This window comes from Megascapheus bottae, chromosome 14 (assembly GCF_031878675.1).
Source record: "Megascapheus bottae isolate mThoBot1 chromosome 14, mThoBot2.hap1, whole genome shotgun sequence".
Classification (NCBI taxonomy): Eukaryota; Metazoa; Chordata; class Mammalia; order Rodentia; family Geomyidae; genus Megascapheus; species Megascapheus bottae.
Window position 1 is genome coordinate 50,409,643 of NC_143522.1, and position 19,199 is coordinate 50,428,841.

Sequence of the window (19,199 nt, forward strand, 5' to 3'; positions counted from 1 at the left end):
CAAAACAACTCTAAGATTCTAGTTAGAATGGCCAGGATCAAGAAACTAATAACAACAGATGTTGGAGGGGATGTGTCCAGGAGGGATCACTACTACACTGTTGGTGGGAGTGCAAACTTGTTCAACCACTATGGAAAGCAGTATGGCAGTTCCTCAAAAGGCTAAACATAGAGCTCCCCTATGACCCAACAATTCCACTACTTGGCATTTACCCAACCACCCAGAAACAAAGACATACTAAATCCACTAGCACAACGATGTTCATTGCAGCACTATTTACCATAGCAAAGATATGGAACCAACCTAGATGTCCCTCAGTTGATGACTGGATCAACAAGATGTGTTATTTGCACACAATGGAATTCTATGCTGCTGTCAGAAAGAATGACATTGCCCCATTTGTGAGGAAATGGCAAGACTTAGAAAAAATCATATTAAGTAAGTAAGCCAGACTCAAAGGAACATAGGCTCAGTGGTTTCCCTCATTTGTCATAATCAGTAGAAACCTTGGGCTCTCCTAGTAGAGATTTGCAAGAGAGCAAAACCTAGATACATAAGGCCATATAGTATGATGCTAAATGAAAGGACCTCTAGGATGTAGAAACAAAAGCCATATAGTAAGTGATTGCTGTCTTTAATGTACTTAATCTCTCATCTCTTTTGCTGTCCCTTGGTTATCTCATATTGTTACAGTATCTCACTTTGTTGTCTGATATATTGGATATATTTGTATTTGGTTATTTAAAATTGGATAGGGAAGGGGGGAAATCACGATGAGGGGTGGGGGTGAGTGGGAGGGAAATGGGGACCAAGACATGAGAAAGGGTATCAATGTATGTGAATTAATGCACCTTCTATATGGCAAATATAATGTAACCTTCTATTAATTACAATAAAATATATGGAAAAAATAAAAAAATAAAAAAATGTGGGGTCCCAAGCTGGGGATATTATTTTGAGAGTATGTTCGCACTTTGGTAGGTCAGCCCTAGATAAAACAAGAGAGTCACTAACAGTGTGTCCTTATAGAAATCTCTTTTCTCTTTCCTATCATCTTCCTGTCTCACACCCTCTCAACCCTTTTCCCCCTTCCTTCTCTATTTCCTATTTACTATGAGGTGACTAACCTGTTGTTCAGTGTTTCTACCACTGTGATATTCTTCCTCTCCATGGGCCCAGAAACAACAAAGCAATGAATGATGATCTGAAGTCTATGAAACTCTGAGCCAAAATAAATCCATCCTCCATTAGGTTGTCTCTGGCAGATACTTTCTTACAATGACATAAAAATATCTATTATGCCTGCTTACTTCCCAAAACTCTGTGAAGATCAAACAAAACTATAAAGGTGATTGCTAACATATTACATCTTCTGAATATTTAATGCCTTGTACATGGTAGGAAATTGATAGACATGAAGAGGAAGTAGAAAGAAAAGAAGGGAGGAAGGAATGTCATTCCTTATTGTTGGTTTTACTTAATTATTCCTACATTTATGTTTTTCAGAAATTATTTAACCTCTCTGAAATTTACTTTTCTCTATCATATGACACTATTTTAATATATATTACTTTCTTTACTAAATAAACATTGTGTGGAATATATAAAATTATAGTGCAAAATATCCTTTACACAAATTTGAACTTTGTGTTTAAGTGTTTTATTTACTCATTTATTGGGCTAGCTTGCTTTTGTGTTTGTAAGGTATTAGAGAATTTGCTAACTAGATAGTCTATTTCATATTTAAATAAGGAATTGAACCCATATATTTTAATTTTTCAAAAAGAGAGAATTGCAGACTTGTTGTAGCCTCAAGTTTTCTACCTAATCTTCAATATAATGGTGCAATTTAACTGAATTAGGAAAGAAAATAATTGAAACCTCTTTTTCTGGAAGGAAAATCAACTATTCTATTTTATCAGTGTTTTATTTTATTATTTTTCTCTTCATTATACATATACCTTAAGTTAAATTTATTCTGATAGAGAATTGTTTTTTTGAATTCCATTCCTGGCTTTCATATTTCTACTATGGTAGCAGAAACTCCTACTATGCTGGCTTGGAGTCATATTAGAATCATTCCTGTCACTCACATAAAATCTTGCATCTTTATAATATTAAAAATTAATCTCAAGTAGGAAATTCATAAATGGGATTCAAAAATCTACAAATAAATGTTTAGTTCAATAACATGAAACATAATGGATACTACTTAATTTAAACTCATGACACATGTGTGCAGTGACTTTTACCTAGACCAAATGTCTTTCCACCCCACCTTCAACTACCAATTCATGAGTCATACAAATGAATATTTGCATATGATTAAGTATAATCCCACAAAACAATAACAATGACAGTGATAGGGGCTAGGAATATGGCTCTGTGCTAGAGTGCTTGTCTAGCATGCATAGAGCTCTGGGTTTGATTGCTCAGTACCACATAAACAGAAAAGGCCAAGAAGTGGTGCTGTGGCTCAAGTGATAAAGTGCTAGCCTTGAGTAAAAGAAAAGGAAAAGTGCTCAGGCCCTGAGTTCAAGCTTCAAGACTGGCAAAAATAAAAAGCGATAACCTCTTCTCTATATCTAGATCATACAACAAAGGGCTGATGATCAATTGATACTTGTTGAGTAAATAAATACGTAAAAGGAATTGATTCTAATCAATGCTTGTATAACGTCCCTTCTAGAAAGCAGACAGATCTAAAGAAAGATCTTAGAATTCAAACAAATCATCATCTCTGAAGATTTCAATAGTGTAGGTCTTCAAAGGCAGTAGATTTAGAGAAAGTTTGCCAGCTAGACATTCTCTGTAATATCCGATAACCATAACCCATCCCATAACCACACTATCCCAACTGAGAAGCTTCTAGGGGTAGCTCCCATTGGAAGAACAAGCATAGCACTTTCATCCGATATTTCTTCTGGTGATGTTTACATCACTCTCCTAGTGCTGTAATGGCAGAAAAAGTTAACTAAAAATACATTGTGATAAAGATAGAGAAGAAAGTTGATTTTAATTCTGATACATTTCTAGCCCTAAAGGGAATTTGTCACAGCCAAAGCATCTTTGTTTTGAATAAACAGCAATTAAGAAAAATAAATTATTTATTAAAATAGCTAGAGATTTGTTTTTCAGTGTCGACGTTGAAGTCCCAGAAACACTAATAAAATTTAAATGTCAGATTTATGCAGCACTAATTATAAGACCTTTTAGTCTTAGATATTGATTGATGTGAGTGCATTTTGAACTCATGGATATCTGTTTTCACAAAGCTAACAGTAAAGATCTAAACTGGGTTTCAAAAGCCACGGAAGTGCTGGGCATTGGTGGCTCACACCTATATTCCTATCTACTCAGGGAGTGGAGATCTGAAGATAATAGTTCAAGAGCCACCCCTGGCAGGAAAGCCTGTGAGATTATTATTCTCCAATAAACTAATCAGAAAAAAGCCAGAAGTGATGTTTTGGCTCAAGTGATAATGTGCTAGTCTTGAGCATAGAAAGGTTCAGGGACAGATCCCAGGCCCCGAGTTCAAGCTCCGGAACCTGCAAAAATTTACAAAGAATTTTTTTTAAGTTTTAAAGCCATGTAACCTCTCTCTCTCTCTCTCTCTCTCTCTCTCTCTCTCTCTCTCTCTCTCTCTCTCTCTCTCTCTCTCTCTCTCTCTCTCTTTCTCTCTCTCTCTCTCTCTTTCTCTCTCCCTCCCTCCCCCCTCTCTCACACACACACACATATAACACACTCCATATCTGTATCTATATATCTACTCCTTGCTTATCAATCATAATGCTCTTTCTGTAGATGTATGCTGATTTCACTGAGAATAGTAGAGGTTGTTAAGTTATTCTACAAGAATAATAGCAACTAATTATTTAAGGTATTCTTGATACATACAAGGAAAATAAAATAATTGATTATATAATATTCCAATATCTATTTGATGCACTGTATCCAGAATGACTTTCCTAAACAAATGTTTCTTTCATGCTCAAAATTAGGTCCAAATCTATATCTTTATCAACTACCCTCTGCTTACCCATCACCCTAAATCCTGTCTTCGGTTCCTCTGAGTCTTTTGCCTCTTACCTTTTGAGTCTTTGACTATGCCATTTCCTGTATCTAGAACATTTTCTTTACTATTAACCTGTCTCTCCTTTATAGCTCAGGTTAGACTCAATTCTAGAAAAGCCTACATGAATTATATTTTTCTCCGCCTGCTAGATTCAAAGTTCTTCTAAGGTAGAAAACATGTCATCTCTATTATATTACTGGCACCTAGAGCCTGGAATCAGTAAGCTGTCAGTTAAAAAAGTATTAAAAAATTAAAATATGAACATCTCTATGATGGTATCTATGGGAATTATTTAGTGTGGATTATTCAGGTCTAAAGCCACATGCACATTATAAGCGTCCTAGCCTCTTATCAGTACCACATCAAGTTCCCTTTGGGATAGCTTTATCTACTTACAAAGAATTCTACTTTACTAACCCATTCTTAACTGGAAATATTCTCAAATGGAAACACTTGACCATGCATTAGATGCCTTCAAAGGAAAGACTCACCTCCTCTGTCTCTTCAGAGAAAGCTTGCAGAATGTCTGTCTGCCTGGTGTAGTTGCCATTGGCGTCCTGCAGTCCTTGCAGAATGCGTTCTCTCAGAACTAGAACAGAGACCCGAAGCTGGTGCCAGAGGAGCTGCACTGCATGAATATCCACAATCACATTGACAGAGTAGGACAGCAGCTTCAGGGAGAACTCTGTTTCAAGGAGGGCATGGATTTGCTCAACGTGATCAGAAATATCTTCACAAATATCCTGCAGTAAAGAGAACAAATTATGTAAGGACTACTTGACTGTGTCCTGGGGTAGGGAAAAGGTATAGAAAGTCACTCTTTCACCAAACACATGTTAGGTACTTTGCTTTGTTTTCATACTATATCTAAATAGAAGCATGATTTAGAATTTAGACATCTAGCATGAAGAGGATCAGGTAGAATGTGTGCTTTACAAAGTTCCCAGAAGTTCTCAATAAGGTCTTCCATGTAAGGGACAACTGCTCTCTACCCATAAGACAATTTTAGTTTTGAAGCTCACAATGGAAATCTAAATTTCCAGTCTTGTTTTTTCAAACATGATTGCTTTTTAAGAAGCAAAGCCAGAAACTTCTCAAAGATACAAAAAAGACAAGATGCAGTTTTAAGAACCAAACATTTTAAGCAAAAACATTAGTAAAATTTTCACTCATTTTTATGCATACTATTAACTAGCAGTTCTGATATCTCATATGTCACTTGTTACCACAAGTTCCCAAATTTCCACTGTGTAGTTAGAGGCCAGATATATTAAATTAGGGCAATAGCAGTAGTATTTACTTAAACAATCTGAGAGACTATTATATGTAAAAATGATGTTGATATCAGCTAAAATTCCTCAGTTACTCATTTACAATTGTGCATCAATGATTTTTTAAAATGTGGCTTTTAGCTGTGATTTTCAGTAGGATAAAATAAGCATTTGAGTTCTGAACCCTACTATTCTTGTCAAAATAATCTTCCTATACTAGAAATATAACCTGATTTCATGCATTTCAGAAACTCTTTACATTATTCATTGACAGAGATATCTGGTCCATATGTTTTCCCTCCCTATCTATCAAACATAGATTTACCTTAAGTAATTTCCATATTCAAAATGATGAACTCATACCACCATAGTCTTGAACTTTTTTTACTTGACAGCTCTTAGGACCTTTACACTATTTCTACTGGGACATTTTCTGCCATAGTTTTCTACTCCGTCATCAGTCTACAAGTATAACAATATCAAAAGGTCTTCTGTGCCATCAATCCCTTCGTTCATGATCTTTTTTCAGTCATGTCTTCTAACAGAGTACTCTTCTGCCTCACTCAGACCACTGGTCCCCTCTATCCCTTTTTTCTCATATACTAGACCCACCTGCCATAGTACCTATGAGGATCATTTCAGACATTGTCTTGGTGGTGTTGTCAACTTCCTCATATCCTTGATTTTATTACACAGATTTGTCATCCTTTATCTCTTTGGTCTAACTTTGATCCTATGAGTGTAGAATATTATTCATATCTAGGAGAGCAAAAGGCTTAGTCACCAGACTGCATCAACATATGAAATTCTACTGTGCTATCAGCTCTTGCTTGTATATGTCTTTTAATATTGTTAATAACAGTATTCTTGCAAGTGCAGACTACTTAGTTATCACCTGTTAGGGGGAATGCCTGACCTGCTCAATCTAGCTGAGGTACTACATTGATATTCCAGGCAATCTTGGGCCTTTTATTGTTATACATGCTTTAAAAATACATTACCATAAGCACAAAAGCAGATCCAAATTAGGGATAAGGAATAAAAGAGATGGTAGCCTGATTCCTAGACAATACCTTTTCAATGAAAAGTTCAGATGACAACATGAATATCACTCACCTTATAACTCAGTCTTAGTAAAAATCCTAATCCCAGGCTTGCTCAAGGAAAAGATGCCTTTATAGTATGAGATCTCATTTCCATTCTTTGGCTATTGAGTAAAATTTCCCACTGTTCCCAGACGTGTTTGCTTATATAAAAATGGTATTGGAAAGCAAATGAGTCTATAAATTCAGTAACAGCTTATATAATCTCTATTACCTGCTTAAAATAGAGGTATTTCTCACTTATCCTCCCTTCCCCCAATACAAAAGGTTATATATAGCCTTAGCACCACTTAAGCTCATGCCAAAACACATGCCATCCATTTTTCACACATAATTTAGATCCTTCATAATGGATGTAGGTATAATCAGAGTCAGGCCATGGGACAATAGAGAGGTAACTACCCATGAGGGAAAACAATCCATATGGGCTTCTAAAGTATTTTGGTATAAGGTAACTCAGACTTCTACATCAAACTCTTTATATAATCCAGCACTCACAGAAACTATGAATAGCTTCCTCATAAGTGGTAACATCCCTTTGTTGAGTTATATATAAAATATCTTCTGAATTCTGAAACTGAAAAATACATAGCTTGGCACTTATTTTATGGCTTGTACTGTGCCACCAGTTGTTTGGCTTGATAAAAGCTCTCTGGCTCTCTGGTTCTCTGTCTCTGTCTCTGACTGTCTCTAGCCCTCTTTCTCTATTCCCCCTTCTCAAGAACGGACTTTGCTTTGACTATTTGATGAGGGATTTGTTTATATGAAAATGACTAATTCTAAATAATATACTTTCTAAAAATAGAGTCTATTTTTCTTTGTTTAATAAAAGTATTAAATATTTATAGAATAATTATTTTGATATATTTAATGCTTAACCAGTCTATTGTACACTTATATAGACATACTGTTTATTTTAATGCAGTCAGACTATGGGACATAAGAGACTTTTAAAATCAATTTACTGAATGACTGCCTCCCAGCAGGAATTGTTTGGAACTAAAAAGTACCAAGAGATCTGACCTGTTGGCAGCCCTGCTTGATTAACTTAATTAACAAAGGTGAAGTGAAAGCATGGGGTTGAGATTCTGAACTAATCTAACTGATGCATGTAAGAAATGACTGGTGTTCAAACTCAATGGCACATGTGACTAGAACAGATGGCAAGTGGAAAGTAGATTCAGCTCACATGGCTAAGCAGCTTAAGGGATAACAGGTCTGCTAACACTGTAGCACTAATCAGAGGAAACAAACTCATAATTTCAGAAGACAATTGAGTTTTTTATTAATATAAAGACAATCCCTTCATCATGGCATTACTTGTCTATATATATATATATCTGTATGCATATGAGTGTATGTATGTATCCATCTTAAGGGCCTATACACAAAATATTTATCATCTCCTTACTGACAATATAAACAGAAAACTACATCATTCCACTACAAAGCTTAAGTAACATTTAAACTTTTAATAATATTTAGCCTGGCATACTGATTAAACTGGCACAGTGATTACAATTCATAGTAAAATGTAATCCATCATTTGATAAGTGTTTATTTAGATTTCGCATTTTTCCTGTTTTGATAGAGAAAAGGATACTAGTAGGCAAAAAACTCAGTCTACAGAGATTATAAGGTTAGTAGAGGGACTAAGATGCTGAAATCATATGAGTAACAGCTACAGATCTCTTTCTAGAATGGATAGGAGAGGGTCCTGTAATGGATCCCCTAGTCATTCTTAATAAAGCAGGTTATTACTGGCTAGTTGGCTTTTGTATCCTCACTAAAAATTATTCTACTTTACTGCAAATTCTTTCTCATATTCCTATCATTTTAGCCCTTCTCCTCGATGTTTCCTCAGCCAAACTTTCCTTCTCTGACATTTCAATTCCTCTCCTGATTCCCAAGTTTGCATCAGCTGGGACAATGAGACTATAGTTCTTTGTCTCAAGACTGCAGACTCAGATGATTACCCTAAAAGGCAGTTTCTGCCCCTTATAAGCCATGTCACGGAATGGAAAATTTAACAGCTTAAGAATGCAAAAGAAAAGGAAAAAACAGAGAGAGATTCCCAAAGGAACCAAGACAAACTCTGCCTCCAAAAGATTTCCTAGAACTGTTGTCATTCCTTGTTATCTTGTATTGTTATAGACAAATGGAAAGCTACTCCATTTAAATTCTTAGGAATATTATTTGACAATAGAATGCTGTTTAATAAAATTCATGAAGACTTTGTCATCAGCGGGAAGTGGCTTCTTCCCCCATAGGATTTTTGCAGAGGATTTCTACATATTAATGTTGTTCCCAACTAACAGGCTACCAGTAAGTTGAATCCAAGAACCACAGTGATACAGATCTCATTTTAATAAAGTGACAAATAACAAAGACTGATTTTAGAAGATAAATTTGTTTAGGTTTGTTTCTCAATATGTCCAATTGATACCAATTGCTTTAGTTACTTGAAATCTTGCATGATTCTACATGAAATTTGTTTCTCTGTGTGTTTTCTTCTAAGATATTCTGTAGTAAGTTCATTAAGATGATTAAATTAACAGATGTTGGTAAGAATAACAACCTTGTAACATCAGTCAAAATGCATTGTACTTTAATGCACTATAATGATTTGAATGGTAACTTCTTTGTACAACTCCTTAAAGATAGCAAAAATGCTAAAGATAGCATTGTTTTAAAAAGTCAAGCACCAGTGGCTCATACTTGTAATCCTAGCTACTCAAAAAGCAGAGATCTGAAAATCGTGGTTCAAAGCCAACCCTGACAAGAAAATGCACGGGACTCTTATCCAATGAATCAACAAAAAGCCAGAAGTGGGGCTGTGGCTCAAGTGACACAGAGCTAGCCTTAAGCACAAAAACTCAGGAAAATTACCCTAAGTCCAGGCCCCAGGACCAGCATACACACCCACCCCACCCCACCCCCACACACAGAGTAACAAGTTAGTTTTTAAATGAGGACAGATTTAATCTCCTTTACTAATTTTTTTGTGGGTCATGGGGCTTGATATGGGTGATGTCCCTGAGTTCTACAGCTCAAGGCTACCACCGTACCCCAGAGCCACAGCCCCACATCCCATTTTCTAGACATTATTTGGAAATAGGAGTCTCAAGGCTTTAATCTTTAGTGCTTGGGCTGGCTTTGAACAGTGATCCTCAGATCTCAGCCTCCTGAGTAGCTAGACTTTCTGATGTGAGCCAACATGCCCAGCTAAAGTTTTTGTATATACTCAAATTTCCCCCAGAGCAACCCATAATCATTAAGGACAGAAGAATAACATCAGTAAAAGTAATGACCTCATTGAATACATTGAAATCTACTATGCACTCATCAATTTGCTCAGACACACAGTGAAAAATGACCAAGACTGTTCCTGTGGAGTTTCCTGCATGGTAGGAAGCAGGTAACCAGAAAATACAGTCAGAAAGATAGATGTTCACTATGAGTAAAAATGTGAAGAAAAGATACTTGTAGGAGCATGGAGGACAGAGAAAAGAAACAAGGATGCTTCCTTCCTTCCTTCCTTTTCTTTCTTTCTCTCTTTCTTTTCATTTTATTTTTTATTATTGAGATAATGTATAGAGGGATTACAGATAGTTGGCGCATTACTTCTCACACATTAATACCCATTCTCATGTTTTTGTCCCCATTTCCTCCCCCCATCCCCTCCCAATCGTCTTGTGTTCCCCTTCCCTTTCTTATTTCAAATAAACATATATACAATACACCAGATAACGAAGTCAGATACAGTAACAATATAAAATTAAACAAAGGGTAACAAAAGAGAAGAGAAATAACATAGTGCATTAAGAACAACAATCACTCAAGATAAAGCTCTTGTTTCCCTATCCTAGAGACCCTTTCATTTAGTCTCATCCTATATGACCTTACATATCTAGATTTTGCACTATTGTAATCCTCTGCTAGGAGACTCCTGGATGTGTACTAATTATTACAAATGAGGAAAACCATGGACCCTATGTTCCATTAGTTCTGGCTTACTTCACGTAATATGATTTTTTCCGTCTTTCCATTTCCTTACAAGGGCTTTAGTATGCCATTTTTTGTTTCTGGACAATTAATATCATGAAAATGGCAATCTTGCCAAGGGCTGTCTACAAATTCAATGCAATATCCATCAATATCCCAATGTCATTCTTTAAGGAAATAGAAGAAGCAATCCAAAATTTCATATGAAATAATAAAAGACCCCGTATTCAGAGCTATAGCAACCACAAAACAGCTTGATACTGGCACAAAAACAGGCCTGAGGACCAATAGCATAGAACTGAAGGCCCTGAGATCAACCTACAGAACTATGGCCACCCAATCTTTGATAAAGGAGCAAAAAAATAGGATGGAAGAAAGAGAGCCTTTTCAACAAGTGGTGCTAGCAAAACTGGTTAAGCACCTGCAGAAAACTAAAGTTTGATCCTTCTATGTCACCCTGCACCAGTATTAATTCCAGATAGATCAAAGACCTCAGGGTAAAAGCAGATACCCTGAAAACTTTACAAGAAGGAAGAGGAGCTACATAAGGTCTCCTTGGCACAGGTCAAAACTTTCTTAATAAAGACCCAGAAACACAAATGGGACTGCATTAAACTGCAGAGCTTCTGTATGTCAAAGGACATAGCTAGCAAGTTAAATAGAAAGTGCACCGAGTAGGAGAAGGTCTTCACTAACCACACAATAGATAAAGGCCTCCTATCCAAAATATATCTACAGCTAAAAACATTGAATCTCTCCAAAACAAATCTTCAAAGAAACAACCATCCCATTAAAAGATGGCCCAGAGCCAGAGATTGGCCTAGTGGTAGAGTGCTTGCCTAACATACATGAAGACCTGAGTTCAATTTCTCGGAACCACATACATAGAAAAAAGCCTGAAGTGGTGCTGAGGCTCAAGTGGTAGAGCTCTAGCCTTGAGAAAGTCCAAGGACAGTGCTCAAGCCTGATCTCAAGCCCAGGTCTGGCAAAAATAAAAAGATGGGTCAAAGACTTAAAGAGATACTTCTCTGAAGAGGAAATAAGAATGGCCTATATTCACATGAAAAAATGCTTGACATCTCTGGACATAAAAGAAATGCAAAGCAAAACAACTTTGAGATTCCACTTCACTCCAGTTAAAATGGGCAATCTTTGGCCTTGAACTCAGGGCCTGAGCACTGACTGTCCTTGGGCTTTCTCAAGGCTAGTGCTCTACCATTTGAGCCACAGCACCACTCATGGCTTTTTCTGCATATGTGGTACCAAGGAATTGAACCAAGGGTTTTGTGCGTGCTAGGCAAGCACTCTGCCATCAGACTACACTCCCAGCCCAAGGATGCTTTTCAAAGGAAATAAAGTATCTATCTAGAAGAAGAAAATCAGATCAAAACTGAGCACTTGTGGGAACAAAATATAATCTTGAGCTATAGACCTAAAGTTTGGTGGTGATTTGTGAGATGTGAACCCAAACACAGAATGCACAAAAGAAAGATTAAACTTCATCAGAATTGTAAACTTTTTCTCCTCTGAAAGACAGTTATTTTTTGTGGGTACTGGGGCTTAAACTCAGGGCTTTGTGCTCTTGCTTGGCTTGCTTTACCACTTGAGCCACACTTTCAGTTCTGCTTTTATCTTGTTAATTGGAATAAGAGTCTCTCCAACTTTTCTGCTAGGGCTGGTTTTGAACAGTGATTCTCAGATCTAGCCTCTTGAATAGCTAGGATTACAGCCATGTCCAGCTTGAATGATATTTTTCAGGAAAAGAAAAGATAAGCAAAAGATTAGGGAAAATATTTGCAAGTAAATATACAACAAAGAACTTATTTCTAGACTAAATTAAAAACTCTCAACAATAATAAAACAACCAATCCAGTTATAAAATGGCAAAGGATTTTAAGAAAAACTATAACAAATGGATAGATAGCAAATAAGCATATCAGTAAATATTCATCTTCATTATCCATTGGGTGAATGCAAATTAAAACCACTGTGAGATGCCAGTATTAGAATGCTCATAATTAATATGTGGCTATCAGATCCAAACAGTACAAGAGTGAGGACTCAATATTTGCGTCCCAACTGCTATGGACATGGTACTGGAAATATAAACACAACTACATAGACATAAAAATTTATGACTCTATAGGCATAATGTTTTATTACATAGATTAATATGTACATATGTCATATAAAACCTCATCCTAATTTTAATTATGTTCTAAAATCTAAGTGCCAGTGATTATATATAGAGATTCCCTTCTTGAATACTTGCTTGTTAAATGTCATTTGAAATATGATGTAAAAATCGATGTTAATAAATTCTGTAATAAAAATGTAAAAAAAAATAAATGACAGTAGCACTAAGGAGTTCTAAAACAATTGAAACACCCTCCGCATTATTGGTGAGAATGAAAGATGGTACAACCACTCTGTGAAACAGTTTAGCAGTTTCTTATAGATCCAAACATAAATTGACATTGTATAACCTACACAAAAATTATAATAAAGGTCTCACAATTGTCAAAACCTGAGTCTTTAAAGACGTGACTAATTGTGGTATATCTATGTATAACATGCAGTAATTGTTTTAAAATGGTCATTGATATCCACATCAGTTTGGATAAACTTTTAAAAAAATGACATTCTCTAAAGGTTGCACTTTAACTCCATTGCATGACAGTTTCATAAGACAAAACTATGAACAGATTAACTGAGTGTGAAGAAAAAAAATTACAAACTGGTAGCTCAAGGGAGGTAGGGGTACTTTCTGTTTGGAAGGAGGTGAAACTGTTCTATGCCCTGATTGTGGAAGTGGCAGTATAAAGTTATCCAGGGATTAAAATTTGTAGAACCATATATCAAAAAAGTAAACTGTATAGTAATCTTTAAAATAACAATTGTCTCAGCAAAATGTACATAGAAATTTGTTTTGGATCACACATTTCCTTCTGATTCCTGAAAATTACAAAAAAAAATTCATAGGTCTTTAGGTCAAAGCATGATGATCATCAATGTTTATTTTAATGGTAATTGTATATAACTTTCTTCATTATTTTCTGAGAATGTATAGAAGAAAATTAAGCTAATCTGGAACTCACATCACACTGTAGGAAAGCAAATGTTGCATAAGATTTTTTTCCCTCAAATACTGGTTTGCTAATGCAAGCAAATAATGCTCTTGGTCTTGTTTCATTTATCTACAGCACAGCAACTCCCCAGTACTCAAAACTAGTTATTGAACAAAATGCAGAACTACTCACAAAATAAATTGAAAACTTTATGTTGCTCACTTCATTCAACCATCCAAACACCTTACTACAGTCTCTGTCAATAAAGCAGGGATCTTCTGAGTTAGTTAATACTAACATTGATGTAATCTGAAATTGTTTACAAATAAACTCTACTTCAATCCGTTGCTTGTATTTATTTGTTTTTGTAATTTGGTGATACAGCATACTTATAAGAAGGATAGTTCTTTGTAAAATGAGTTGCTTCATATTTTCTAGTTATACATTAGTTCCCTGGAACACGATCCTTCTGATGGTAGCCTGGTACCTGGCTAGTTATGCCTATTTCCTATAGACAGATACAGGTACCTGCCTAGTTACACCTTATTTCTTATAGATAGATACAGCAACTGTCATGCACTGAAGCTGTGTTTCCAATATTCACCAGGGTAGCCTTCTGTGATTATTCTAATTGCTTGCTGAAGGAACTCAGTATGACTTCTCAGCTCCTGCTAAAGGATCTTTGCTTTGCCTCATCATGAGGCTATCAAACACATTCTTAACTATTGCCAAAAAGCCTTAAAGATTCTTAGGAAACTACAGTTGTACATGGATTAACCTTCTATCAAAATAACAAAATTGCTGGGTCTGTAAAGGAGAAAATTGCCCTTCCAGCACCTCTTCCCTCACTGGGCTACTGAAGCACTAGAGTCCCACAAAAACAGTGCTTCCCATTTCCTTCTTTCATGTCCTTCCTCACATGCAATCCTGCAAAGAAAAAGCAAGGCAAACTCCCCTTGCCTACGACCTGTCTCTCTACAAAAGTGAATGGCAGGCATTTCTCTGCCTCCCTCTAATTCCAAGCAAGGTTTCTTTTTTTTCTTCCCTGAAAAGTAATTCCACCAGCCCTCTCAGAATATTCTTGACTTATATATGTGTATGGTATTAGGACCTATACAATTTTCCTAAAGAAAAGTACATTCAGCCATGTCTACTTGTAAAGAATAGTTTCCATTAATGTCTTTTTTCTTTCAGTTTGAAATTTTTTTGAATACCCATCTTATCCAGACCATTGCAATTCATTTAGAATTAAAAATTTTCATATTCAAAGTGTAACAAAACAGAAGAATTAAGGTAGATTTTCTGTATATACTTTGGTCTTACTATGAAACAGCATGTCATCAATTTCTGCTCATTGTGTTAACTAAAAATTATAGACTGATTAAAATCTGTCTTTATCCATATTTACAATGGTGTGTATTCATTAGAAAAAGCTGAGAGGATATTCTTAACTAATGCATGTACTTTATATTTTAAAATATTGATGAAAAGACCACCAGCCTTGAACACAAAAGTTCAGAGACAGTGCCCAGGCCCTCTGAGTTCAAGTCCCAGGACTGGAATAAAAAATGGCTTAGTAATTACATAAATCAGTAACACAATTATTTATTATCATTAAATATTATAAATTATATAATTGCATTTTATACTTTTATGTACCTGGTAGGGCAGGTTTGTTTACATCAGTATCACCATGAAATACGAGTGATGCCATGTCACTATGAAATGATAGCAGTTAGAGCATTACAAGGCAGCAGGAACTTTTTAGCTACTTTATGCTAATCTAATATGATCATCAACTTGATGCAGTACACAGTTAACTGAAACATTGTGATATGGTGCATCACTCTGTGTGTGTATTTGTGCTATGTGTCTCTGTGTGTGTGTACCCACACACATTTATAAGTACCTGGTCTAAGAGGCTTTTGTCCCTAAAAAAGGAGAGAATAACCCTCGGTTCATCTTTAATGGGCCATAAGAGAGAAAAACTGTGTAAGAGGTAGAGAGTGCCAATACTAGTTTGAACCCAGTATTGCTTGGCTTCCTTGTTTGCAGCTAGTATTCTACCATTGAATCTATGATTCCAACCCAAGAAATAAGAACTTATACCCTATTGTCACTTCAAACACATTTCATATTACACTAAAAGTTAGAGGGTCTTTATGCTCCTTTACCATTTTGAAGATCCTTCTTGAAGGAAAAATACAGTATCAGTAAAAACTTAACTAAGAACCATATAATCAGAACCATGTAATCTCCAAGGAAAAAAACATCCTTTGATTTTTAGAAGGTGTAACCTAAGAGATTTTCCTGCATTAACTGTAGACTATCCAAGAATGAGCAAAAGGAAAAAAATCAATAAATGCAGTAGTCAACAACACACCAAGGAGATTGGTATATCTATATATACTCTAGTGTTGTGTGTACAAGGTACAGTACTTTTTCTATCATAACATTTTTAGGTCATAGAGCTGTTGTTACTTATTAGTTAAGAGCTATCCAATAATGAAAATGGATCTCTTCAAACAATGAATCTTGAGTGTCCCTTCCTTCAATAAATCACATGGCCATAGTTGAAATTTACATATTTTTGTTCAACAGTCTGTAATTCCTGTGTGTTTCTGTGAGATCTGTCTGTCTTAGGGAATTGCTATAGGGCATGCACTATTTTACTGATAGAACATAGCAATATATGCAAATAGAGTCTCTTTTTTTTTTTTACCAATTGTGGGGCTTGAACTAGGGCTTGAGCACTGTCCTTGGTCTTTTTTCAATGCTACACTCTACCACTTGAGCCACAGCACCACTTCCATCTTTTTTATATATATGTGGTACCAAGGAATCAAATCCAGGTCTTCATGTATGCTGGACAAGCACTATATCACTAGGCTAAATTCCTGGCCTCACAAATAGATCTTAAAACATGCTCATGGATATAACTGACATTGAATTTATTAAATAAAAGCATGAAGATAATTGTGCAAAAGAATAAATGAATCACAGATGCTTCTGGATCACATTCCATCAGGATGGACATCAGAGAGTCTGAGTGCTTGGCTTCAGTATATATTGGCTTTTCTATGTCCATTGATTGCTGAGTCTCCATTTTCTCATCTATAAGTTCATAAAGATAATCTATCCACAGCTGGTTTTTCTTGCTCTTATTTTGTGTTCCTCTCCACAACAGCCTAGCTTTTATTACTTAGAAGCTTCTGTGTGTATGTGTATATGAAAATATTCTTAACATGTCCACTTCCTGGTAAATTAGATACTAAATTGGAAATCAAAATCGAAAACGATCTCTGTGGTTCCTACAGGAACGACAGCACTTTGAATTAATAATTGCAAACTCTCCATGTTGAGATGGAAAGATCTATGGTTCATTCATTCATAGCAAAGGCCAAGACCACCATGAAATCTAAGGATCAGAAGAGCTTTCTTTGGTTATCTACTTCTTAGGTAACATGGTGGGTTCAGGCCATTACTCTTTTACCTGCCTGCTGTCCGGCTCTCAGCAAAGTGAACAACTCAGTACCCCTTTGAGGCATCTCCATCTATAAACCAGTAACTACCATTTCCTCATTGCTGTCAGTTAAGCATGTACATACTTGAGGAGAAACTTTTTTTTACTACCTCTCCTGAAAAGTTTTCAGATCATTTCTAGGTATGCAGGCTTTTACAGCTTCCTTTATAATTTCCCTGGACATTCTCACAAATGCTTTTTGTATTGAAAGAAAAAAGTTAAAGAGATAAAAAGTCTATCTGGGATTTTACTGCTGACTCATGGAGTGACCTTGGGCAGGCCGATTCCATTTTTAGAACTCTTTGTATATTTAGGTCATTTATACCACAGCACAGCTTCTAAGGATGTGTTTCTATGACTTCCTCCCCCACACAAACATCAGAGAAACTGGCCAGGCCTTTGATTTATATTTAAACACCTACAACATGCCTGTTTGGAACTAACATTATTGACACAAATTTTTAGATAGCACATCTGAGCTTGTAACAGGAAATAAAAACTCATAGCATGAGAATTCTATGAGAAGCTAATTTTAGAGGCCATTATAAGGGCCCTGAAAGTGGAATAATGGATGATCCAGAGTCTGAAGCCAATGCGATCCTTTCTTTAAAGGATGATGCCAAAGTAAATGCCAATTATACTTCTGGAAAGTTCCTACAGTTTCCCATTTACCCAATAATTTCATCCTAGCAATTTCTCCTAATGTGATAATGGAATTACCAGTTTAAATACAACATAATGTAATTACAATGATAAAAATAAAAGAAGAAACAAAAAGATTAAAGGTAGGTTTAATGTGATGTGTTTATTCCATGGAAAAATGCACAGATGCAAAAATAATATGACAAATATATTAGAGGACATCAGAAGATGTTCAAGATATACTTTTAACTAAGGAAAAATAAGTTTGAAAAGTTCTACAAAATATTACTGTGGAGGCAGGCATAGCGACACACCCTGTAATCTATCTATTTCAGCGGTCGAGATCAGGAGGATCATAAATTGAGGGCAGCCCTGGAAAAATGTTAGCAGGACACTTCCCACATCCATCTCCGACAACAGTCTGAGTCTGGTAGCACTTAACTATAATCTCAGGTAGTCAGGAGTTATAGGAAAGGATTGTAATCCAAGGGCAGTCCCAGGCAAAAGAAAAGTATAAGACCCTGAAAAACAACTCAAGCAAGTAAGGTTCAGAAGCAGACTCAAGCGATAGAGTATATACCTAGCAACTGAAAGATCCTGAGCTTAAGCCTCAGTGCTGCAAACATACATACACACACATGCACACACATGCACACACACACACACACACACACACACAGTGCTATGTACATTCATAAAGAACTAGAAGAGATGTCCAAAGTTGTTTGTAGTACTTTCTTTTTGGCCAGTCCTGGGGCTTGAACTCAGGGCCTGAACACTGTCCTTGAGCTTTCTCAAGGTTAGCATTCTACCACTTGGGTCACAGCACCACTTATGGCTTTTTCTGCGTATGTGGTATTGAGGAATTGAACCCAGGACTTTGTGTATATTAGGCAAACACTTTACCACTAGGCCACGCTCCCAGCCTGAACAAGATTTTTTTGTTTTTTTTAGGCAGTCGTGTGACTTGAACTCTGGGTCTGGGTGCTGTCCCTGAGCTCTTCAGCTCAAGGCTAGCACTCTATCACTTGAGCTACAGCAGAACTTCCTCATAATTCTTTTTCTAGGTGGTAGCATTACAAAATTATTTTTATAATATTGTTTATCTGTATATTTTAAACTCTCTCTATCCAAGGATTCTTTTGTAATAGGGTTCTTTTGTTAAAAATATTTTCTGAGGCCCAGGAGTTTGACCTAGTAGTAGAGTTCTTGCCTAGCATGCACTAAGACCTGAGTTCAATTCTGTGGTACCACATACATAGAAAAGCAGGAAGTGGTAGTGTGGCTCAAGTAAGTGGCAGAGCCCTAGCCTTGAGGAAAAAGCCCAAGGACAGTGCTCATACCCTGATTTCAAGCCTGAGGACTGGCAAAAAAAATGAAAAATATTTTCTGAGTCCTATGAAATATTACAATGAAATGAAAATATTATTATCAATCATTATATATACACTAAAGAAGCAAAATAAAAGGGTTATCAGCTGCAGACCTAGAAAATATGCGTAATAATGTCCA

At 36.0% G+C, this 19,199-nt stretch overlaps 1 protein-coding gene across 3 annotated transcripts in view; it reads right to left on the bottom strand.

Moving 5' to 3' along the window:
• Akap6 (A-kinase anchoring protein 6) overlaps window positions 1-19,199 on the bottom strand; it is a 461,670-nt gene that overhangs the window by 289,056 nt on the left and 153,415 nt on the right. For all 3 annotated transcript variants that reach the window (XM_090345201.1, XM_090345199.1, XM_090345200.1), the window contains one exon: window positions 4,567-4,818. In XM_090345201.1, the coding sequence (XP_090201327.1) occupies window positions 4,567-4,818 (252 nt within the window). The remainder of the gene's footprint in view (window positions 1-4,566; window positions 4,819-19,199) is intronic.